General features: G+C 50.3%; 9 protein-coding genes across 9 annotated transcripts; 1 reads left to right on the top strand and 8 right to left on the bottom strand.

Annotated features, from left to right (window-relative positions):
* Positions 1 to 472: 472 nt before the first annotated feature.
* LTR84_006113 (uncharacterized protein) lies at positions 473 to 703 on the bottom strand (the record flags this gene model as incomplete). The annotated part of the gene is made up of 1 exon (XM_064849676.1): positions 473 to 703. The coding sequence occupies one exon, from the start codon at positions 701 to 703 to the stop codon at positions 473 to 475; it is 231 nt and encodes a 76-aa protein (XP_064703431.1).
* A 1,838-nt stretch (positions 704 to 2,541) lies between these two features.
* On the bottom strand, positions 2,542 to 3,631 carry LTR84_006112 (uncharacterized protein; the record flags this gene model as incomplete). Its single annotated transcript, XM_064849675.1, has 3 exons — positions 2,542 to 3,230; positions 3,284 to 3,470; positions 3,542 to 3,631. The coding sequence occupies 3 exons, from the start codon at positions 3,629 to 3,631 to the stop codon at positions 2,542 to 2,544; spliced, it is 966 nt and encodes a 321-aa protein (XP_064703430.1).
* Positions 3,632 to 4,034: 403 nt separating this feature from the next.
* On the bottom strand, positions 4,035 to 6,586 carry LTR84_006111 (uncharacterized protein; the record flags this gene model as incomplete). The annotated part of the gene is made up of 2 exons (XM_064849674.1): positions 4,035 to 6,531; positions 6,579 to 6,586. 2 exons carry the CDS (start codon positions 6,584 to 6,586, stop codon positions 4,035 to 4,037), a joined length of 2,505 nt encoding a protein of 834 aa, XP_064703429.1.
* Positions 6,587 to 7,257: 671 nt separating this feature from the next.
* Positions 7,258 to 8,172, top strand: LTR84_006110 (uncharacterized protein; the record flags this gene model as incomplete). Its single annotated transcript, XM_064849673.1, has 1 exon — positions 7,258 to 8,172. One exon carries the CDS (start codon positions 7,258 to 7,260, stop codon positions 8,170 to 8,172), a length of 915 nt encoding a protein of 304 aa, XP_064703428.1.
* A 536-nt stretch (positions 8,173 to 8,708) lies between these two features.
* On the bottom strand, positions 8,709 to 9,116 carry LTR84_006109 (uncharacterized protein; the record flags this gene model as incomplete). Its single annotated transcript, XM_064849672.1, has 1 exon — positions 8,709 to 9,116. One exon carries the CDS (start codon positions 9,114 to 9,116, stop codon positions 8,709 to 8,711), a length of 408 nt encoding a protein of 135 aa, XP_064703427.1.
* Positions 9,117 to 10,095: 979 nt separating this feature from the next.
* LTR84_006108 (uncharacterized protein) lies at positions 10,096 to 11,928 on the bottom strand (the record flags this gene model as incomplete). The annotated part of the gene is made up of 1 exon (XM_064849671.1): positions 10,096 to 11,928. The coding sequence occupies one exon, from the start codon at positions 11,926 to 11,928 to the stop codon at positions 10,096 to 10,098; it is 1,833 nt and encodes a 610-aa protein (XP_064703426.1).
* Positions 11,929 to 13,510: 1,582 nt separating this feature from the next.
* On the bottom strand, positions 13,511 to 15,838 carry LTR84_006107 (uncharacterized protein; the record flags this gene model as incomplete). Its single annotated transcript, XM_064849670.1, has 1 exon — positions 13,511 to 15,838. One exon carries the CDS (start codon positions 15,836 to 15,838, stop codon positions 13,511 to 13,513), a length of 2,328 nt encoding a protein of 775 aa, XP_064703425.1.
* A 462-nt stretch (positions 15,839 to 16,300) lies between these two features.
* Positions 16,301 to 18,286, bottom strand: LTR84_006106 (uncharacterized protein; the record flags this gene model as incomplete). Its single annotated transcript, XM_064849669.1, has 2 exons — positions 16,301 to 17,969; positions 18,045 to 18,286. 2 exons carry the CDS (start codon positions 18,284 to 18,286, stop codon positions 16,301 to 16,303), a joined length of 1,911 nt encoding a protein of 636 aa, XP_064703424.1.
* A 2,325-nt stretch (positions 18,287 to 20,611) lies between these two features.
* Positions 20,612 to 22,288, bottom strand: LTR84_006105 (uncharacterized protein; the record flags this gene model as incomplete). The annotated part of the gene is made up of 3 exons (XM_064849668.1): positions 20,612 to 21,442; positions 21,494 to 21,997; positions 22,052 to 22,288. 3 exons carry the CDS (start codon positions 22,286 to 22,288, stop codon positions 20,612 to 20,614), a joined length of 1,572 nt encoding a protein of 523 aa, XP_064703423.1.
* Between the last annotated feature and the right edge of the window lie 2,016 nt (positions 22,289 to 24,304).

Genomic DNA, 24,304 nt, shown 5'->3' with positions numbered 1-24,304 from the left:
ATTTGAGGCTCGACCATTGCACTTGGCCGGCACCTCCAAAACAAGGCAGAATTGGCAAAAATACACTCCCGTGCATGGCCAGGGTCAAGTAAGGCTCATGAGAATCGCTTAAAAGTACTACGTGGTGACTTGGTTGCCTTTCGTATTCTACTCGTCCTGGCAGGAGTGATTTAGGATGGTAGTCATGGGGCGGCCAATCAAATCATAATTCTGATTCTCTATCAACCACACCCGGGCCAAAACAGGCAACCTCGTGAGCCAGTCTCCTCTCAATTCCGGACCGCTGATCCACCATCCCTCGTATCTCTCTGCGCCCCGTCACTGCGAGTTGGGTACCCACGAGTTCCCTGATTCCGGAATGTTGGTAGCCCTGAGCTGAGCTTAGCAACTGAACACCAGGACAAGGGGTATCCGCTTACCAATGTCTCCCAAATCCGATGTTCCCTTGGAACTATCGGCCCTTCGGAGGTGATCACCTCCTCAAGCTCGAATATGCCATACTCTCGGCGATATTCATAGCACGACCCGCGAGGTGACTGTCTGCGGGCCCTGAGTAGAAGAACGCGGTCTTGGATTGTCCATCCTTGTAACCAACATTGCAATGGTGCGCGAATGTGGCAGCATACCCATTCTGAGGAGGGTTGTCTGCTGCACCAGCTAATTGTCGTCCGCTCTTATCGTAGATAGCGGGAGATTGGCTCATGATGGAACGGTAGGCGATAGGCTAAAGAGATTGACTCGGAGAGGGGAAGTGTGTGAGAGAAGAACGAGAGTTTGTGAAGTAATCGCTGTCGAAGGAGAGCGATGTGACCACTCTTTTGCATACCATGATCACCAGAGATAAAGGGATTGACCATCTTGAACGAGGCTGAAAGTAGGCGAGCAATACGACTTCAAGGTCAGACCGATACCATGGCGAAGCGTCCCAAGCCCTTGCAGCGGCGACAGCTCGCGTCCAAGGGCGTTCACGGACTTTCACCGTGATGAAAACTCGGTAGTGCATAGAAATTGGGCAAGTTAGACAATCACAGCCGAACACGTTGTGATGATGATGCAAGCCCTGGTGTCCGCCGTGCGTATTCTTGAACTAGATATTTGCCTTATACTAATATACTTCCATTCTAGTGCGCCCAAAATGTATGTCATCCGTAGTGATCCATTTTGCAGAATTGGCCTGTGTACAGGAGTCATGTATCCTTCTCCAGTTGCCGGCCGTAATCACAATGTGATGGGAACGTTGCAAGGTATGGAGATCCGTTGACTCTCCTACCTGGGCACGCCTCGAAATCAGGCGAACGTTTCCATGCCGCCATTGAAATTGTTTTTGACGTAGTAGGCGTTCCTGGCATAACAAGTCAGAAAATCCATCGGAGACCGTTCCAAGTCCACCACAGGAGACAAGCAAGAAGGAAGTACATACTGGCACATGTACTCGAAGTTATGATAAGAGCTTCCAGATGGCCTCCCCTGCCAAGTGGCATAGCTGCCGTCTTCAAAGTAGGCTGTCGACGTGAAACTGTTTGAGTGAAACCAAGATCCGGTGACTTGTTTAATTCTGTTGGTAAATCGTCGCCACCATGACCGGAGACCCATAGTTGGAGAAGTGTTGGACAAGTGACAGGAACGAAGGAAAATAATTGTGAGGTCAAGTCCAGGGAACCATGAGAGATCAGTCAATTATTGGGGAAACCTCGATATCTTTCGTTCTATGGGAAGTCGCTAGATTGCCTTCCTTCAACAATAGCCTGAGGCGTAAGCTCTGAGACGCTCGCCTTCTTGCATACCACATCCGACCTGCATAAGAGCCTAACACATCACGACTTCGAAAGGCAACATGAGTCAGGCCCATTCAGCATCATCCGCTGTGGTCCAGGTCTCCCATTGGCTGCTCTGTCTCACAGCATTCGGGCGATAATATGCTTCTGTCTCTCTGTACAATTGGGTATCACGCTGCAACAGCGGTCTGAGTTGTGCTTCAATCAGATGTTGCGGTGACATCTGCAGCCGTCTCTCTGTGGGAAAGGAAAAGGATTTTAGCAAACACTTCCCGAGCTTGACACATGTGATCTTACTGCTACCACCAAAAAATGCCTTGATCTTCTGCCATAGCTTCGAGAATAATGGCTGACCAGCAAAAATAGCGTTTATTACGGCGACAATCAAAGCAGCAACTTCAAGTACCATTTTGCTCTGAGAGTCAGATCGATTGTTTTGAGGGCGATATTTGGTCAGATTGGAGAAGGTGCAATTGGAGGTGTCTGAGAAGAAGAGATATTCTAAAGGAAGTGGAAATATTGTCGTAAAGATCATCCCGAGCTTGTCCCAGGAAGGAGACCCTTTGAGCAATCCTTGGTCATGCATGTAGTTGCCTTCTAACCAGGGCAACATGCACAAGTGTCATTGCAGTGGTCCAGGCCGTCGCTGATCGCCCGGAAGTGGACCTGCCAAACCATAGGTCACTGAGCTTCGGGCCTGTGGCTTCTCCATTACACGAGTAGTGCAGCTCTCTTCGAATTGAATCCATGCTTTTCGTGACTTGCTTCAAAGTCTCTTCTTGGGCGGATGTCCAGGTGACTTGGTCGGTTGAGTGAATTCTGTCCGCTCAACGGCTGGAACCGAGGTGAAGATTGACGGCCAGACCATTTCAAATTCATCCTGCCTGCCTTCCACGCAATATCTCATCCATATACTCCAAGTTATGTTGAAGTACTGGGCAATACCAGTAAAAAGATGCCACCACCCATGACCTTCCAACAGTATGCCCCACGGCAGGCCAATCTGATGGCGCCAACGCCTCAGAGTGGAGCAGAAGATATTGTCTAGATTCCAGATCAGGAATCCAAGAGCAATGGAACCCATTCCGATAGGAATCATTTTTCGCCAGACAAAACTCAGGATTCCAAGGTCTCGTCGATCCCTTCTCGCCTGCTCTGCCTTATTCGGTGCGGGAACAAAGTCTGGGCGCTTGCTACAAATCGATGGTCGAAGCGTTGCTTCCATTCCCCACAGGCTCCGAAAGAAGACAATGGCCGTGAGCAATGCAAACGCATTTTGATGAAACAGCGGATCCTTGATATAGTAGTAATAGCTTGTGATGAAGACTGCAACGAAGGTGATAAACAGGCCAGTCAGCACGGCGTTCACCAGCGATTTTCTGTGCGCAAAAATGGCATAGAACAGTACGCATGTGGTGTAAATCATCGACAGCTCGTCCAAGAGCTGCATTTCATCTTCGCATCAAACGTCAGCCGAGTGTTCATACAAGCATGCCATTCGGACGAACATTTGAGGGTGGCATGGAACAAGAAGCTGCCTAGCCCAATGATCAAATAGCTGACGAACCCAAATAGGAACACCATATCATGTCCATTTCGGATACAGCTGGCAATGCCCCGATATGCCAGATAGACAAAGGCCAAGTTCGTGAACGAATTGACAATCTCAGCAGCATAAGGTGTTGCATAGTAATCCTGGCCAATGGTTAGTCGGCAGGGCATAGATTTATTGGGCAGGGATCAAGTTTTGACGCTGAGAAACTGACCTCTTCACACCAGTTCAGGGTGGACGTCACGGGTCCCCAATACCCTTCGCGCTCCGGTGGATAAGGGAACGAAGGCAACGACACCCCCATCTTGCAAAGATAATATACTCTGCTTGTGTGTATATTCTGAAAACAGTGGCACGAGGGACAAAGTGCGGGATGAAGAGCTCCCATCGAAAGCTGCGTAAGCTTTCCAGCACCACGGGCAGGCCTCCTGAGAAGTGGAGCTGTGAGATGGCTTGGCACCTCGCCCTTCACATGTCACTTCAAGTTCTTAAATTAAGACCTGGTACATCTCACCTGCCATAGAAAGCTAGTCAATCCCTTTCATACAAGGCAGAGTGCAATTCAGTGTTCCCCATTCGAAATGTAGGCAACTCGATACGACCGTGGGTGCTGTCATCATCATCATAGACACACGTGGATTTCCTGTTTGCCGAATGTAAACCCAGAACAACGCCTACGCTGAGTACATCTATCCCGAGGTACAAGATCAAGGTCGCCGTGGAGCAGGATAACCTGCCTGGCCAGGTCCTTGACTAGGTGGCCCTCCAAATCGGATACCCATATCTGGAGACCAAACTCCACCACCAGCTATCGTGCCACCCGCAACTCCAATAGGAAGGGGGGCAGTCGGCGGCATAACTCCTGCTGGCACGCCAGTCGGGTTCCTGGTTGGCACTGGTGCAGTCATTGCATCGTGAGCCTGCTCAGGAGCATGCCTGCCAGCACCTTGCGATGGGATACTCTCACGCTGTTGACTCCGGAGTTCTCTTCGCGTTTCCTGGAGGTTCAATCGACCCATATCCTGACCCGCAAGTTCTGCCTCCATCTGACTAGCCTCCACTCGTCGCTCTGAGACTTGAGTCTTACAAGTCTCTCTGAATCGTGTAACATGCCCCGCAAGGTCGTTGTAAAACTTTCGCCCTGTCTCCAGATTATTCACCAGTTCCTTGTACTTCGAGTATCCATTCTCCAAGGCCTGTAATGCCTTCTGTCTATCTTTCGTGCTGGTGTCCCCTCGTCGAGCGTCCAAAAACTGCTTGTTTGCTTCTCTCAATCGCGCGATGATCTGATCTTGATCTTCTTGCTCGGTAATCAATGCTTCGCGATCCGTGGCGTATGCTTCCAATCTCTTCTCGAACAGAGTCTCGAATTGACCCGGTTCGATCTTTTGCATAGGATATTCCCGCTCGAGTCGTGCCGCTTCGGCAAGTAATGCCGGGCCGGTGTCGTCGGATTTAGCCTTTTCCCGAAGGGCTGCTATTCTGTTCTTGCGCTTTGTTTCCATTCGAGATACTTCATTGAGACAGGTCCGCAGCTGAGATGCAGCTTGCTCGATTGCCGGTGTCATGGCAACTTGGCCAGATGATGGGACAAATCTTTCCAAGTCACGGTTGGTACCGGTCAAGACCATGAGAATGTGCTCATTCTCACGCATCTTGGTTTGAACTAGACTGTCGCTTGATCCAGCAGAGTTAAGATATGTTTGCAAATCCTTGGATGTTTGGTAGAGTTTAGCAAGGGCAGTCGTTGAAGGAGGTCTTGCCCAACGATCAGTCCCGTACTTAGCTCGTGCACGATCATCTTCTGCTCGCTCGGCTTCAAGCAATGAAAGACCCTCTTGGTAGATGGCAAGATCATTGGTACGAACTTTGGTCGTATCTTCGGTTGCCCGTTTGAGACGATAAGGGGCATCTTGTTGGCGTAGTTCTTCTGCCTTTGAGACTAAACTCGGCGGAAGTCCAAGTGGCTTCTCCAATGCCTGCAGTGAACCAGGCAGATCAAGGGATTGAAGTATCTCTCGAAGTTTAGCCGTCATGGTATCGAGATCCACGATGATTGATTGGGTGACGAGTCGGTCTCTTCTATCAGCATATATTGAGGCTGCCTGATGAACGGCATAAGGAACAAGTTTATCGAACAGAGGTTTCCCAAATGGCTGGCCTTCCCCTAGCAGAGATAGACCATTGGACACATCAGTTGGTGTTCTCGGTTTGACCATGTTTGTTCGTTCAAGAATTGCGAGTTCTGACTTGGGTGGCAGTGCTTGCAGATATATCATGTCATTGTCCTTCTCTGCCCTCTTGAGCTCCTCACTGACTCTAGACTTCAATCCGTTTAGATCTCCCAGCACAGTCGAGTTGAGCCACCGAGCCTCTTGAAGTCCTTCGTTCACACAAATGAGACTATCTTTTAGGCGAGCGATTTCCTCTCCATAATGCTTGTTGGTCATACAAGATCGAGACTGTCTGAATTGGGCCGCAGCGGCGAAATGATGATGTTTGGCTTGGAAGTGATGGATCCACTCGGTACTGATAGCACGAGACTGACGTGCAGCCTCTGCAGCCGAAATATAAAAATCCGATGCACTCGCAGCAAGCCTTGCAACAGTCCCGTCTGACATGCCTCTCTTGATGATCATCTGCCAGAAGCATTCTTGAGCCTGAGCTAGACACAATTGCTGAAGACTCTGAAGCGTGATGTCGTCCATATCTTCAGGCGGCGAAGAACGCATGTCAGGCAAGATATCTGTTCGCATGAAAGCGAATACACCTGCTGCTGCTGCTCCATGTTCGGCGGCAGCCTTCAGGCCCTCTGCTGTTGTCCGATTCGTGCCGAACGCAAGCTGAGAATATAATGCACCAAGGTTGAAGAGAATATTTGCCAATTCGAAGCGGACATTGTTTTGAAGTATAGGTTTGTCTTTATCATAACCTAGAGCAGGATACCAGGGAAAATCGACTCCAATGTCTATGGGGAATTTTCCACCAATATATCGCAATTGTGCCGCGTACGAAGTCAATTTCTGAACTCCACTGACGTGTGTTTCCAGTACATGGATCGCCTCGTTTCGAAGGTGATTGATCTGCCGCAGATCATTGGCAAACATCTCTGGGGACTGGTCATATTTGCTAGAGATATATTGCTTGATGGCGGAGGAAAAATCGACGGAATGGGTACGGCGAAAGGGGATCTCGAGTAGATTGCTGATGAGATTAGAGGTCAAGTATTATGCAGCTGGATCGCAACTTACGAAGCCATGGTTGCAGGTACGCTCTTGCGCAGATCAAGCCACGAGCCGACGGATTGGCATTGTCGCCTGCGGAAAGTTGAAAACGCTCGCAGTTGCGGGCAGTATCAACGGAAGTCACAGCCTTGCGTGACGTCAGCCTTGGCAACCCACTTTGTGTGTCACGTGAGCTGACCAATATCGTTCTGTCTGAACCATCACAGCCTTGTGAAGCTCCTCCACCAAGGAACCTCATGCTCCTCCCCGAGTCAAGTCTACAGAAATCATCATCCAGTTCCGGCATAACTTTGGAAGGTCTACATGGCCGGCAAGGGGTCGATTGACCATACAAAGACCGGCTATTTCCAAGGGTAGGTCCGCAGTAAGTTCTTTTCCCGGGCCGGGTTGAGGCTCTCCCCTCCAATTGATCAACCCGCGGACTTCTCCTCATTTTAAGGAGGAAGCCGCACGCCTATTACATCGCTGGGCGCATCGTTTATCAATCGCTGGCCAGAGTAATCATACTTTGACATTGTATCTCTCTCACTCTCTCACATCAAGATCATCAGGTTGAAAAGGATCATCTTCTAAAGAGCAACACCAACTGTTACTGTTTCTTGGGACGAAAAACTCTTACCTTGGGTTCTTTTCGAAGTCATATAACATCCTATCACCTTTCATCTTGCAGGGGCCCTTCGTGACCATGTCTCCATCTGCCATTGCCGACCTGCTCCCGACAACGCTTCCCATAACCTCAAAGACCATCACCCCAGCCAAAGAGCATCACGAACATGGCATGCAAGACAAGACCCCCATAGCAGCCATCTCGCACGGCGATGTGGTTTTGCCCGGCGTGCCATCATTCACCTCAATGGAACTCAAACGCCAATGGCAACTCGAGCATATGGCAGCCGCATTCCGGCACTGGTCGCGCGAGGGATACGTCGAGGGCATCTCAGGACACATCAGCGTGAGAGACCCTGAGGCGGAGGACGTGTTCTGGACAAATCCACTAGGCAAGCACTTCGGCCTGCTGAAAGCTAGCGACATGATCGCCGTAAACTTCGACGGCGAGGTCGTCGGAGGCAACCGAACCCGACCCCCGAATGCCGCAGGCTTCCTCATCCACAGCGCTGTGCACAAGGCACGGCCGGATGTCCATGCCGTCTGCCACGCACACACCGTGTACGGAAAGGCGTGGAGCGCGTTCGGCAAACCTATCGACATGTTGACCCAGGACTCCTGCAAATTTTACAACGCCCACTCAGTGTACAATTCTTATGGTGGCGTCGTGCTCGCGAGCGCCGAGGGCGAACTCATCGCGAAAGCCCTTGGCCCCACCAACAAGGCATGCATTCTGCAAAACCACGGTCTCATCACAGTGGGCAATACAGTCGACGAGGCTGCGTTCCTGTTCCTCAGCCTAGAGCACGCGTGCCAGACCCAGCTGCTGGTGGAAGCGGCCAGTCAGGGAGGGAACTTGAGCAAAGTGCTCATCTCCGACGAAGAGGCCGAGTATACGTACCGTATGGAAAGTGATTCGGAGACCTGCTACGCCGAGTTCCAAGCGTACTACGACTGGGAGGACTATCACACCAAAGGCGATTTCAAGAACTGAAACGTCAATCTAGCCTCCACTCCGCCGTGGTGTCATGTTGTTTTTTTAAACCATTTCCCTATTTCACAGCAACTAAATTTAGAATATGTGCGCAGCCCCTCATTTTTCACATGGAGTGGCAATGTGCTTCTGTAGAGTACAATGAAGCAGGTGCGGAGCCAAATATGGCAGGTAGCAGGAATTTATCAAAGCACATAAATTGCGATAATGAAACACATTGAAAGAATCTGTTCTACGAGGTCATCAGTCGTGCCAGAAAATTCATTCGGGTTGCGTCTCGAAACCGAAGATTCTTGCAGCCAAGCTGGAAAACGATGAATGTGAATACGTTTATTTCCATAAATCATTTCAAGAGCGCCAGTTCATGGTGAGTCCAAGAGACGGCCAAAATTCGGTGTTTGGAAACGCAGTGAGGTCGCGGCACATAGCTCCATGCTTTGCTCTTCAGTGCATGTCCCGAGAAAAAGAAGCCGCTATGCTGGTAGTAATAGTCCAAATATCTTCTTGTTGCCTCTAGTCAACAACGCATGTTCCTTTCAGCCTTCTCCCGGATTCTCTCCTCGATCCCGGTCTCTCTCCAGCCCCAGCACCAGCTCGCCTCCCTCATTTCCACCCGCACCATCCGCACCCCTACGTCCCCGCTGGTCCGCATCCGGCGCCGCCCTCTCACCATCACCTCCCCAACCATTCAACATCCAAGTAACGGCACAAGTGACAGCGACCCAGCGCGACAGAAAGCCACCCAGCGCGGCATACCACAAGACGCTACGTTCCCAGGGCGGCCGCTTCATGACGCCGGCGCAGGCGAGGATCGTGGCGAGCAGCAAGGGTGTCGATGCATCGCATGCGCGGATCAGCAGGTCTTGGATGTTGGGGTGTGCGCGCTCGAAGCCCAGCACGTATCTCCGTGGCCGCCGAGGTTGGCGGCGGCGTGCGGGTGGCATTTTGTGAGGGTGGTGTGTGATATGTACAGTGATGAATTGGAAAATTTTGGCGTGGTCACTTGATTGATTTGGCCTTCTTTTGGTGATGGTGTTATGATGCAGTGATCTGGACGTATTGGGACGTCCTTGCTCTAATGAGTCTCAGCCGTCCGTCTACCTATGGAGAATCGAATGAGCTTAACGAGGAGTGAGTTTTCCGGTCCAACGGGGCGTGTCTTGAATGGCGTGGCTGTCGTGACCATCTGTGTTCAGTCCCCTCGAGATTCCAAGCCAGCATGGAATTAGCGACCCAAAAATCTGCATGCACAAGAAGAAGGGACTGATGGGACGGTCGATCGATGGCTAACGCCTGCCCTGCTGGAGGCGCTGATCAGGCTGAGGTTCAGAAAAGCCCTCTCTGGTCCAATGATGAAATCATACAGGCTAGGCAATGCCGGTTTATTGAAGCCGCCTTGATGCACTTGTGATGATCTATCTCGGTTTGGCGAACTGAGAAGTTTATTTCGATAGGCGTGGTGGTGTCTGATGATTTAATCGAGGAGAGGTGAAGTTCACGAGAATTGCTGACGAGGATGTGTTTGGGCGGCCGTTTTCAAAATCGCCGTTTATGGCCTGACAATCGTGCTTATTTTGCGCAACCACCCACGGTTCATAACACTGAAAGGTATCAAATGAACTTAGACCTGCTACCTGTGCGTCTTATCTTCTGGAAATCTTCACTTGGTTTGAACTGCTTCTCCTGCTCCTGGATGATTGAAACCACAATTCTAGCGATTGACATATTTACAAAGGTCATGTCCATACTCCTCCGTCCAAAATCCTAGTCGGATCCGTCTTGGTGTTATTCGGCCTGTGATCATCCTAAAGTCCCGATCCGTTCCTTATAACCCAGATTCCCCAAGACGTAGCGAGCGTGATCGTTCTGTACAATAACCCAAAAATCCAAACCCTTAGATCTAGCCAGATAATTTCTTTCTCTTCACCAACCGAATCCTTCTTCCATAAAATCCAGGTTCGCTCCTTCATCAAGCATCAAACGTGAAACTCGTCTTACCTCGTCTGCTAGTCCACCACCAGCACAAACACTCACTCCAATACAGCCTGCCTTTGCCTGTACCTCGTTGCGCATCAATTCCTCCACATTGGGTCTGCCTCGTGACATTCGGACAGTTTCACTCGGGCTTGTGATTGATTGACTCAGACCAGCTTGGGTCACATAGATCAGAACCTTCAGGACATCACGTCGACCCTCTATTCCTAGGATCTCATGCATGAAAGGGCGTATCCACTCAATGCAGTCGGTGGTGGGAATGACCCACACCAGCGTGACCCTCTTAGTCGCCAGGGTACCTGCAGAGTGGTCTTCGACAAGCTGCCTAGCGTAGCCAAGCTGATGTGTAATACCAACACCACTGGCGAAGAGTAAGACCGTCCCGTAACTATCTAGGCTGCGTTGTGTTCCATATGGCCCTTCCACCCATGCATTCACCGTGAGGCAAGCATCGGGCTTGGCCGCGTGGTTAAATAGTCTTCTCGTGAGGCCGGTGTGTGATTTCACCACAAGAAAAAAGGTCTGGTTGCCATCTCTTTCGACCTCAATTTCTCGTTCGCGATTCGAAGGATTCTTTTCCGAGAATTCTGTTCTGACCGAGGCTGGGGTGTCTCCACCATTCTCGATACCGTTCCACGCAACCGAAAAAGGGTGAGCTGTCCACAGGCCAACGGACGGTATGGTCAAGTATAGTGATTGACCTGGTCTGTACGTCCATGGCCGTGCAGTCTTCAGAGAGATTTTCACAGCACCGCCGTCCAATGGCTGAATGATGGTGGTGGTCCCTCCTCTGCCAACGCTTCGCCACAACAATGTGAGCAGTCTCCAGCTTCTAGCAACAGCCCAAAGGCAGACGGCGGTGAGAAGCATAGACTGCGCCCAATGTCCGTCCAAATGGAACCAGAGGAATACTACTATCAACAGCACCAATACAAAGTGAAGATGCAGGAAGAATTCATAAGCCAGACTTCTGAAAACCTTGGGACTTTGTATGAGAATTACTGTCATTGCAAGCGCAGCAATCAAGCCATTGTAGATGAAAGGCTGCTGAACTGAGCTTCGAACTCCAGCCCATCCTTGTGCTTCAACCTTGCCCACGAGCCAGCATAAAGTATGAAGAATTGCTTGCAGCGCTGATAGGCGACCGAACCACCTGTGCATCAGGTTGAAAGTATCGTAGGATATGTCCAGTAGCCATATTAAGGGGTTCTTCGCCGTGGCAAGTAGCATGATAGGGATCATGTTTGCCACTGATAGTGTACCGGAACGATCTCGGAGGATGGCCAACGTGTCCCTCTGTGGGCCGCTCCAAGGTATGTTCCAAGTACATGTGAAGACGTTGGTAATAACAACAAGGAAGAGAAATATCGCTTGGAAGCGGGTCGGCAGAGTGCCGAATCTGACATGTCTGGAGAATTTGACCTCCCTAGCTCGACGATAGTTCAGAAGAGGAGCATAAAGGATCTTGCTCTTCATCCATCGCACAGAGGGAGATGTCTCAGAGAAATAGCGTAGTGGTCCTTGATTGTCGGTCATCGATGCAAGGCGCCGAAGATGGGCCATGCTCTTATTGGCCGTGACAAAGATGAAAGCCAGGGCAACGACACCCAACAACGAGTACAGGTATATAGGGCCGATGGATAGATCGAGTTGGTGGCCAGCTATCTGAGCCAGGCTGGGTTTATATGGTGAGCTTGCACCAACCAGTGAAGTCCATATCACAGATACGACTGCCAGATTGAGGGGATGAACCGCGACCATTTTCGGATTTGGTTCCAAAGAGTCGGTGGTCAATGACAAATCAAATAAGAAAGGGGTACATAGACTCCAGTAAATGAATCAATTCAAGCCAGGAGGTTTTGTTTCCCTGTTTGAGAACTGGGCAGCCTGCAGACGAATTCTGAAAACCAGTCGGTTTGACGTGGAGGGGTGGTGAAGGGACTTGATATAGCACTGGGCTCTGGTGACTGGCTGCGTACACTGATAGTCTTAGCTCGAGACCACGAAGTCGAGCCTTCCCTTTAGTTTCCCGTCCCAGTTGTTCGTCCCAGACGCCGAGTTAAAGCTATTGAACGCAGGAGCTTGTTGGGCCTACGTAAGATGATGAAGCCCTTCATGACGAAGAGCTCGAATACTGTTTTTCATGCCAATGCAGAATGGAATGCTTTAGCGCGGACCCACGCGTCCAGACCAGAATCTGCAATAATAATGGCGTTGGACCCTCCTGTTGAAGTCAAGGTTGAACACCGTCCGATATGAAAATTATTCGTCTGGTCGTTACACAAGCATGGATCAAGAGAAGGGTAACCTTACATGGCATGGCCATTCTGGTGAAATGGGACCCATTGGACACGGCGGCGGGCTGTGAGAGTACCGACTGCCCTACCATGTTGTGATGGCATTTTGATCGATCGATAAGCACGAATGCACGGAGCAACAGATAGTGGTAACATGGAGTGAAGACTGCAAAGACTGAAGCTTCACAGGATTGGGGCTAGCCCAGGTTGCCGCGTAGGCATGGCACGGCATGGTGCACAGGGAGTTCCGCCATAGACAGGTACCTCATGCGTGGAGGAGAGACGCAATTCTAATGGTCACTCGCGAGAAGAGAGAGGGCAATCTGGCAGTCATCACGGTTGGGAGTAGATGCCTACCTGTAACCACCAGGAAAGAAATCTTGAAGGATTCGCGTGCAAACGCCAAGCGGATAGCAGAAGCCGTGGGAGGGATATGAACCGGGACCGGGCACGCGGCCAGCCACATCTGAGCCTATCCGATCTCTGGCTGGCCTGATCACAACCTATCTTGCCTGTGTCTCTCCAATCAGCCCAACTTCGGACCTGAGCAAAGGGTGACCTCCAAGAACGATCTAAACCATTTCCAATCCTGAAACGGACGTCTCATCATTTCATCTAGCTAGAATTGCAATTCGTACCGGCCCCTGTACTTCTTCCTCGTTCGTGAGTCGTGAACTCGTAAGTGGCTTTTGCACGTGCATACCTAGGTACAGTGGAGGATTGCGGCTTTCGGCCCCGTTACGCAAGCCTGAAGAACTCTCTGCCCAGCCCCAACTACCATATCAGTCATGGTGACATCCAGATGAATACTAGCCCCAACACTCGGCATCCAAATCATCGGCGATATTCAACTTATCAAGCCGTGTGCTGTTATCGATTGGGAAGCTTCCTTCTATACACACACCGATACACAACAAATCGGGTCCTTCTGCAGGGGCCGTGCGACACAAGCACGGAGCAGGAGCTCTCGCAAGGCATGCCCAGGACCATGCGCACCATGCCACTATGATCGCGGAACCCGTTCCTGCTTGCGTACCCAACTTGTATCAATTCAACAAACTCAACTCATCCTCGGAGTCTTCCTCGTCATAGCGCTTGGCTGAACGGCGACCATTGGGAATACCGTCTTTGAAAGTATTGCCAGGGTGAACATCGAGCGACTTCGGGTCCATCAATCTTGGCTTCTTGTACTCAAAGTCAAACTCGTCATCTCTGTGCACTTCGAAGACATAGAGAGACTTCTTTCGCTTGAGTCCATAGTCCTTGGGTCGAATAGCTTGTTTCTTTGGCAAACGTGAACTCTTGGCAAGGGGCGGGCTTTCACATGCTCCATCCAATTGCTGAATCTTGGTCGTCAATCGCATACCCCGTGTCTTCTTCGGAGTTGTTTCGACCCATTCCAAGAGTTCACGGTCCCATCTATAGCTTTTCCAGTCCTCTGGTGCCATTGGATCAACAGATCGGGGTTGCTTGTTTGAAAAGAATCCTTTATTGCGTTTGCGTGCTTCTGCTTCAATTCGAGATGCCCAAAAACCGGCCGAGATTTCTTGTTGAACCTGGTCCGTGGCATAATCCATAGCTGCCTCCGCACAGACCCTTGCAAGCAGCTTGTGGACCAGCTCATTTTCTGCGCACTGAATTCCCAGGATTTGCATAATTGATGCCATGAATTTCGAACCATCGGCTCTTACTGAAAGCAGGATAGCTACCATGTAACTTTCCATCTCGTTCACCAAGGTGCCATCACTCTCGGACAATATAGCCTCAAAATATGCCAGCAGAGACTTCCTAACATTTCGCCGATAGCAGGCGACAAGGCACATCTCAACAAAGAAGATTTGACCAATGACAAGCTTCTGAGATCGTGATAGTCCCTGGATGTGACACCATTCCATAGATAGCTGAACTTGGGTGCAGATCTTTTCAATCAGATGAGTGGTCCATTCTGTGGGGTCTGAGTAGAACATCCTCACAACCAGACTCAGCCTATTTCCCAGAAAGTCTGAGGGAGGTGTGCCACATATCATGTCCCAATCAAAACGAGCATCTGTACGGATACAATCGGTTCTGTGATGCAGATCTTCCTGCAAGTCTCGGAAAAAGGTGGTTTCGATCAGTTCAGCGGCCGAAACCTGTTGAAGCCTCAGGTAACTCGCATATGCGTTGCGCAGTACATCGAATCGGGCAACATGTTTGATAATCAAGTGGGCATCTGACTCCTGTCGAATCGCCTGAGTAAGCCAGCGGAATTTCATCATTGTTCGCCAGTCGTCGCCCTCGTTGCATTTGTACTCTCCATATGCACCGAAGCCAGGTGAACCGCCTCGTTCAAGAAAAGTCTCATTCCGGCCTGTATCCATGCGGATCAGGGTATCGGTGATTGCTTCCCCGAAGTCTGCCAGCAAGGGACTTCCGAAGGCGGACACCGCAAGACCACGGGCGTCGTATTTATCCATCGTACCTGATTCAATGAGACGTTGCACTGAGGCGATGCCATAGCTTCGAGTCACATCCCTCAAATAAGGCCAGCCTGTGTTGGGGCGGCCAAAATAGTTCTCGAGCTCTTCAAGTTGAGTTCCAATAATATCACACTCGCCATCGTAACCATCTTTCTTTGCGTCACTCTCTTTCTGCTCGTCCACAAGACTTTCACTCAACTTGGCCAGACACATTGACACCAGAGATTTCGCCCCATACTCTCGGGCATCCTGATCAGCGTTTTGTTTCTCGGTAAGAGGCTCGCTCCAAGTACTTGGAAGCCTCGCATCGGAAGTTGCAACCAGGAACTGAACAATTGCAATGTTGCCATATCTGATAATATCCTGACGTTTCGATGTCAACAGAGGGTTTTCCTTTGCTTTGGGATCACCAAGCGGCACATCATAATCCTGCAGCAAGGTGGGCTTGGTGTGACTGCTACTCTTTCTGGCTGCGTTGCTACCATTGCGACCGTCCTTAAGGGCCCCGTCTGGATCAGCCACGCACACAGTCTTGTACATAAGATGCGCACTTGCGCTAGGGGTCCTCAGGCTCAATCTTCCTAGAGGATAACGCTTAACAGCTGGGGTAGTAGGGGCTGCGCTACGCGAGGCGTAGGTTTTCTTCTTCGCGGCTCCTGCCTTGCCTGGACCTGTTGACAACCAATCCGCATCTTGTTCTTTGTCGTTTTGCAAGCCCTTTGTAGAGTCAGACTTCTCTCCCACTTCAGCGACCTTCTCATAAGTTGCTTTGAAAGCGGTGTAGTCCTTGTGCCATTTCTCAAGCTGGCTGACGAACGTCTTGAGCTTTCGCAGAGTTCGGTTGCATCGTGAAGCAGTCCAGTAGGCGGGGGACGGTCGCGGAGGTAGATGATCGGTGACGTCGACTTGAGACATTTTGGAACGATTTGTGATCTTGATCCCAGGAAAATCTCGGCATTTCTCGACGACATATACGACGAGAAATATCAAGCCATCTGATCCAACTTAATTTGGGAACATGATGTAAAGTGAACAACAATTCATGGAAGTGAACGAAAAGTGAGAATCGGATGAGTTGAACATTGTTTTGGTTCTACATCTGGCAATGCACCCGACTCAAGAGCACTAGCGTGACCCGCCGTCATTCTTTCTACAGGATAGGGAGGTTTGCCGACAGCCCTTTTTGGTCTGCATAGCTGAGCCTGAGCGAGACACCAATGGGTTGTGAAAGGAGATAACACGTTGTGACTACGCTTCCCAGGGCATGGAGACCCATTCAAAACGCAAAAGGGTATATATTGTGCTATCTAGTATCAAAGTAAGGTCTTAAATCATAAAGGACCAGGACAAGAGCTTGAACAAGGGAGTACTCAAGCATTAACTTCTGGGAAGTGTTTGCAGCAGATGGGCAGTCTTCCGAAGACTGGGCTCTTGCAACGTCTTCGCATAAAGGTAGTGAGCCATGTGATCGTGAAGGTCGTCATAGGTGTAGTATCCAAAATAGCGGCAGATGTTGACAGCCCTCACCATGAACCAGTCTTCCTCTGCTACTCCTTCTGCACACCAAATTCCAGTAAACATAGCCCAAAGAACAAACCCTGCTTGTGTATCCTGAAACATAGGCAATCTTTTGCCAGGATCACAGGGCTTACACTCAACTGTCCACCCGATCGACGGGCACCAGTACTCCAATGCTGCCCGACTGGATCGTTGTAGCCGTTTGACATTTGATCGTGCGGTTTGGTGTCCAATCATGGTACAGGCGTGGGTCATGAGGATCATCAGACATATTCTCGCATTCTCCGTACATTTGCTGTATAGATCGATAGGTCCGGTGGTATGTTCTGGGGCGAGCTTCAGAAGAGCTCGTAGTACCGATCGTGCTTTCCTGCAGAGCCACTCTGCATCAAAACAGACAGCCAGCGGCGATAGCCAGACTACCTTGGCAATTTCAATACAATCCACAAGGTCAGACACCACTTTGGCAAGTTGACCTGTGAAGGCACCAATCTTCAACGCGAAGCTGAATCGAGAGCCCATCCGAAGATCAAGCGTCGCGGCGAGATCGGCGACTGCATCGTTCAATCCCTCGGGTGCTCTAGGTACAAGTAAACTTGTCGGGCTTGGACATCCAAATTTCAATAACCTCTGTGCCTCTCTCTTCAACATTCCCATCCTCTCTGGTAGCATTGGGCCAGGGTCAAAGTCGTACGGAAGAACTGGGAGGCTGCCTGTCGATAAAGCCAGCTGGTTGTCTACATGAGCTGCCGTTTCTGAGATCCATCGATCAAGATACTCATTCGAGTCCAGTAGCCCATAAAGTTTGCCGACGATCTCGAGATGTCTCCTTGCATCGTCAAAATCTCCATATTGGATTTCGTTCACTATCAAATAAAGCAGATCTAGAATGGTCTGCTTATCCACGATGCCTGACCTCGCACTTGCAACCAGTTCCTTCCGAAGGTGATGTATTGCAATGGTGCGGACCTGTTTCGGGTCTGAAAACGGACTATTGACGCAAAAAACGTGTTTCATTCGGGCAGTCGATGCGGCCATTAAAGAGTACAGGTGGTGTTCTTTGTAGACACTTCGCTGAACCACGGATCGGATGGGAAATCGTGGCATTGTGGCGGCTAGATGTCGTGGTAAGTGCGCTAGTTTGTAGTTGTTACCCGAGTAGGTGTACACCTTCAGTAGATGGTCTAGAACAATCTGCACTTGACTGGTAATTTGAACGCTGGTACTTCCAAATGGATCCACACGATCATAGTCTGCAAGGTTGATCCGATACACAGGTTCTCTGAGGATGAGACTTTCGCCATCTTCCGCAGCCTGCATCTCGACACCCGTCTCCTCGATCAACGCATCCCCACCTGTTTCCTGGTTCGGCGGATTGTGTAGTGGTGGCGATTTAACACTTGAGGCTCCATCTGGCGTTCCTGCTAGACTCGGAGCAGTAGCGGGAGTACCCAACTGACCCGGAGGTGAGTCGGATTGCAGATTTCCCACTGGCGATGAACCAGGCGAGTCTCCATCGCTGCTCGAGCTGGACATCGATAGTTAGAAGCGAACTTAGATTAGACATCAAGCCCAGGCTTGTAGGGTGAGGAATCGGACTTACTGGCCAACGGCCGTTTCTTTGCGATGCCATCCATCCAACGCAATGCGACGCGCAGATGAACTGTTCGTTCGAGCTGACGAAATTCTCTGGGTTTCAACCTTCCGACTGCGAACTTGTTGCGCGTGTCGATTGATGGATCGAGCTATTGCCCCATCGCTCTTGGATAAAGACTTTGACTTTTGAGTTTTATTGACGAAAAGGAAGACCTGGTTGTCATTGCCATCAGGTCGAGCCTTCTTCATTATTTCCCATCGAAGAACGGGATAAGGAAGGCGAGGGGCAAGGCTCAATCATGTGGCGGGAGTGACTTAGCCCCCAAGTTGCAAATAAAGCTTGGAGCCCCGATATCAATTCCAATTGAGCAGGTATTAATTCTTCAGAACTGAAAGATATAGCAAAAACAATCCAAATTTGTTGGTTTGTTTCGCTCTCAAGATTCAAGAAAGGCAGGTGGTCGAGACTGTACGGCAGGTAAGATTCCCGGCTTTTGGTCGAAGGGTTTCAGAGCAACCTACTACCCTAAATTGACGGACAAGCCTGGAAGTTGCCGACACCCTTAGTTTACCTAGGCTTGTTTGGCACCGGTCACGTCAGAAGTGGACGCTACTTGGTCAGTAAACTTAAAGAGGAACAGTTGAGACGACGACCCCAAAGACAGGAGTGGTCCAAAATCCCCGGCGTTGACTGGTTTTGGGATCTAAGCGAACAGGGATTGATGCATGCAATGATCGACCCCGAAGCCGAGCAGATGCACAATGATGACCAACCGCTAAGGGAATCCGAACAATTTGCAGATATGGGCTTAGGAGATATGCATTTATCTGCTAAGACTTTTAGAACAGAGAAGAACCGAGATACAACGGGGAGCAGATGTTGATTAGACCCAGGTCATGATATCGTGGTCACTTAATTAGGAGGGACAATACTCGCAGTGTACTTCTGGCCCTCGGCCCTTCTCTTGAGACGTCGAATGCGAATCACGCATGTCTGTTGCACTTGCTCACGCACGTAGCCTCGAGGCCGTGATCATCAGTATGCCTCTTCCATGAGCCCCATGTATCAAGACGTTCTTATACAAAGCATGCTTATGGCAGGACTTTTGTGGTGTGATATGCCGACTTAAGTATGGTTCAACCAACACCACGGCCGAGGGCTCCTACTTAGACCCCGCCCGAGGCCCACGAAATATTGTGCGTATCTGTAAGCACGACTCACAAGCTTCTTGTGAAGAACAGGGCAACGTCCTGGTGTCAGATCTGACAAACGCGCTGCAAGCAAGGAGACAGAGCGAGCGCGATACTCTGCAGTTGCGATGCAAGCTAGAGAGCCGACGTAAGCGACCTCACTATCGAGGCATTCCATGGTGAGTGTCTACTCGTACTTCAGTACCTAGTGGGTGCCTAGAAGTATCTCACCAAGTGTCACGTACCTAACCCTTAGCTACTTCGTAAGTCCAAAGGCCGAGGGCACCTAGGAAGAAGCTTTGGAGGCGCATTTCTCGCCTCCAATGATCTCCAGGCCACCCGTTACCGTCTCGGGCCAAGCCCCTGCATTGAGAAAATGTGCCACTGTGCAGAAGCGATTGCGCGTGAGTCAGCAAGGTGTTGATTCGTCGTCGAGGTTCAACTGTTGTCAAAACTACAGATCAACCTCCACCGGACAGTCTTCCGTTAGTCCATGACCGACACGTAATACACTTCCTCGGCAAACATTAATCAGGTAAGAGTGTTGGCTATGAGGACCCAAGAACCTTCATCAACTTGAAGGCATGTGCAAACTTCCTGCCAAGCTGAGATTTATTCCAAGCTGAAAGGTGGAACGATACTTCGTACTCGGACGGGCAGCCACAGACACGAAGGCTGAAACATTATGATCAGGTCTACCGAGTGACGGTGAATTGATACGGGAACCTCAATCCCCTAATAATAAAACGCCTCAATGTCTCTGTGTGGCGTCAGTGAGACCTGTTCCAGACTTCCCCGGATACACGGATAGGGGCTACCGACTCAACTGGAGGGGTATCCGTATAATCGTTGGTCTAGGTTCGCAATGTCCGAACGAGAGACTCTCCTCGCGCCTCACTACGCTTTAAGTCTAAGTTCAGGTTCGATGGCGTTCTTTCTTCCAACGGCTGCAGACTGCATGGCGCTCTGACTAAGGGGGGCAAATGCGGCCGGCCGGGTCTTTCCCCTGAGGTCCTGGTAGGTTTGCAAACTCCGCTGGTCCTGTCTGGACTCTCCCAAAGTCCAAAGAGATATGATAGGACAACTGCAATTTCCTGATACGTTCATTACTTCTAATGCTTCGTCGTCATAGTATTATAGAAAAATTGCACGTCTTTGTTGGTAACAGAATTCAACAGCGTCCATTCATGGAAGTCCCAACTGCCAGTATTAGAACCACAAGTGTAAGAACAATCATTCGCCCTTCCCAACGTAATTCCTGTTCTTTCTTGTAACATAAGCCCGTGAAAACGCCCTTGATCGTGATTACAGCACTAGCATATTAAAAGCCATCTTGAGGTTCAACCATAATACCTGGTTCCCCTTCCCCCTCCTGAAATCGGCCTACGACAAATGGACAGGAGAGTCAGGGGACTGTCTAATCTCCTGGACTGATATGTCTGCCATTTTCTTGTCCTCTCTGGCCATTTGGGCGTCCCGAACTTCGACAACCCCCGGTGACGATGTGGATGACTCGCTAGGGCTGCTGAGAACTGGAGTCGATGGCTCGTTCTCAGCGTCGACATGTTGAGTTGTCGCGACAGCAGCTACATCGAGGACCGGCAATGAAGGGACTTCAGCTTTCGTCATAGCAGCGACTGGCTCGGCGACGACCACGGGCTCACCTGCGACAACTGGCTCGGGATCATAAACCCACTCTAGGACTGAATGACACTTTGGATCGTGAGTGGCCTTGAGCTCGCCCTGTCGGAAGCTCTTGAATTTGAGGTTGGTGTCGACGCTGGCAAAGAGATCCTTGAACTCTTCCAATTCGCGGACCTTGCCCTTCATCAGGCTGTACATGACGTTGTCCAATCGCCGGGTCGCAAGTTCGGCGTAGATGGGTGCACTACCGATGGGAGGCATGACGTACTCGATGGCAATTACGCGTGCACCGGGTTTGAGGACTGGTAGAAGAGCTTTGATGATGCGGCGGGCGCCTTGGTCGCACCAGTTGTGGAAGACCATGCGGAACAGGTATAGATCTGCCACTATGGGTTGGGGCTCGAGGAAGGAGTGTGCTTGGAATGAAACAGAGTCATGGGGGAAGTTTGGGTTTTTGGCTGTGACGGCAATGGCAGAGTTGATGACCTTGGGGAGATCCTGAACGATGCACTTCACGCCTGGGGCTTTGCGGACAATGGCTGTGGCGACAGAGCCGAACGAACCTCCACACTGATGAACAACTTAGCAAAGAGTTGCTGAACAGTCAGATCTTTCACTCACATCAACCAATGTCTTTCCCTTTACGGAATCCCAATCATAACACTCCTGAATGGCTTCGTCGCCGGATTGTGCAGCTTGGGCGCGCATATGAGCGGCAAACCGTCGACCTTGGTCGGGGTTCGTCTCGAGATACTCGAAGAGAGGAGCTCCGCGTGCAAGACTGAATCCATCGACTTTCTCTTGTTCGTCATTGGGATCCCGTGTGCATACTTCACCTAATTTGAAAGACGAGGAAGGCAGGTGGTTGAGCATCACCTCCATACCGTTGGCCATCATGGGATCGAGTTGCCAGATGGACGAGTTTGGGCTGTGGGCCACCTCTCCATTTTCGGTTTCTCTCAGATAGTTTGAACATACGGCGGCATTACGGATCAGGTGCTTGAGACGATCCTCTGAAACGCCAACTTTGGTAGACAGGTCGGTGTAAGATATTGAGCCTTCCAAAGGTACTGACTGAGGTACTTCAAGTTGACATAATGCCTGGACGACGCCTGCTTCTGCACTCTGTGGAATGTGTTAGAGAAGATCACAAGATAGAAGAAGTATGATAGCCTTTACACGGTAGTATAAACTCTGCATAGCATCCTTGGGACCCAGGACGAGTTGTTCTAGATGCCTTAGACTAGCGATGAGTTGATTTCGTGCTTGCTCTCCGGCAGCATCCAGCTTGGGAACAGTTGTTCGATTCTTGCTGGCGCATGATGAGAGACTATGAACCTCATTGTCATGCCAGGCCTTGCTGAGTAGTTGTGATTGAATGCTCACTGTGAGCGCGAGGGATTCGATTTGACACATTTTCAGATCAAAGAATTGGATATTATGGTTGTCACGTTCGAGTCTGCTAATGGTGAACCATGCGGGGGTAGGAGGACCCTTTAAATATAGGACGTATCTCGATATTGAAAAGTCTAGACTGCCATACCCACCATGACAGAGGAGAGAGGGTCTGTAAATACCTTCGGCTTCGCAGGGATCTCAGGAACTCTCTGATAACCCACCTAACAATTCATCTGTCCGAGCCTAATGCATCAAGGAGATGCAAGGTTCCGCCAAGTGCGTTGGCAAAATCACCATCAAGAGTTCCAACCGAGAAGGAAATGCCCAGGAAGATGGCACCTCGAGTTCGTAACTTTGTCGTTTGCTCTGCACTGCCCACTTTCCACGGGTGTCAATCGAGCGGGAGGGGAGGGAACAAATTTACCTCGAGTTCGGGCAGCTGAAAGATGCTCCTCTTGAGCTTGGAATAGTGGAAATGACCATCATTGATGAGCCAGCCACCACGGGAATATCCCCGGAGGAAATATGTGTACCAAAGGAACCCAGTATACACAAGTCAATCACCTCATGCTGCATTTGGAAGCAAGGGAAAACCCATGGCACGTTGTGTATAGGCTTCACTAGCGTCCGGATTTGCATTCAAAGTCCCCTGAATGGGCGTGTCCTGCAGTGATAGGCCATGTGGAGACTGAGTTCAATAGGCTGAGGTGGGCTTGGAAGCTTATTGAAGCCGTCATGATTCGTGCAGCACGTCCACACATGGACGAGCTGAATGGGTGACAGAGAGAGCTTTTCAACATAACCGTTGAGTCTCGGAGTGGATTTCTTCTGCGGACACGTAAACATGAATACTCAGCATGTTGACGCGCTCTTCGAGGTCTACCACGACTCGGAACCTGTCCTGCTTTTGTCTCGCATTGTCATGGATGTTGCTACAGCTATATTTCGACAAGCATAATGTACAGGGTGATAGCTCCGGCCAAGATAGAGATCCTGGTAGATAACAATGAATCTGGGGGAGTGGATGTCACTGGACGAAAGCCGTTTTCGGGGCTGGGAGCTTGGCTCTGTTGCGCCCAGGCGGACTTTGAATCTGGCTTGGCGAGGGGCTAGGAAATTACACCCTGAACGCCCTGATGCTAAATCCAGAATCCAGATGTGTTTTGGGTTCGCGAACTCAGTTGGCAACACATCTGGGGAATCATCTGGGGGAGTGCACTGGTTCTAGATCTCAATATTCTCCATCCAGCGCCACGATTGACCCGTGCTCGGCACTATGGTTCAACTCAGTGAGAGCACATGTGACATGAAGTGGCTGTAGGCGCTCGTGTAGGAAGATTGGATGGCGAAACGATAGGGGATTACTCGATCTATCGCGTACGAGGCCGTTCATACGGGGTAGACCATCATCTTTGAATTTGAATCCCCCGAGTTCGCACGTGATGCGCTTTCACTTCAATACTCTAAGGACCCATCCGCAATGATCCTGTACTCTCAGGCTGACAAGACACACACAAGGTCTTGACGTTTCTGGACTCGATCGAAATGACGCAACTCACCAAGGCCACTTCGTGATCGCTTGGCTGTGCCCGAAAGAGAACTGGGAGGGCCATGCCTTGTTTGCCAACCATCTGTGCATGCCTTGCAGTAAGATTGACCTGTGTTGTTCATGCTTGGAGCTCGTCACCATTGCGTCGTTCATATCTAGGCATCCTGGGGGGTTGGAAACATAAAATCTGCATTCCGCCAAGTTGATCACAAGCTCAAAATAGAGTCATCCGACGGGGAACAACTTCAGAAAGACGAGGAGGAAAGGATATATGATTTGTTCAGTGACTAGGCACGAATACAACCTTTATCAGGACCTCAAAACCTCCTCACTTCAGCGTGTTGGTTGATTGAACTCTGCTTGCACTTCAAGGTCTCAATACCTCCCCTTCACTCCAGCCTGTATGCTCAAATCCCCTCAAGAATGGACTGCGGACCCAACACCGACTCAGCAAAAGAGACATCATTGCGATCGTTCAGATGGTA

This window comes from Exophiala bonariae (assembly GCF_035927105.1).
Source record: "Exophiala bonariae strain CCFEE 5792 chromosome Unknown scaffold_23, whole genome shotgun sequence".
NCBI lineage: Eukaryota > Fungi > Ascomycota > Eurotiomycetes > Chaetothyriales > Herpotrichiellaceae > Exophiala > Exophiala bonariae.
The sequence above is the reverse complement of the archived record's forward strand: the minus strand, read 5'-3'. Positions and strand labels throughout refer to the sequence as shown.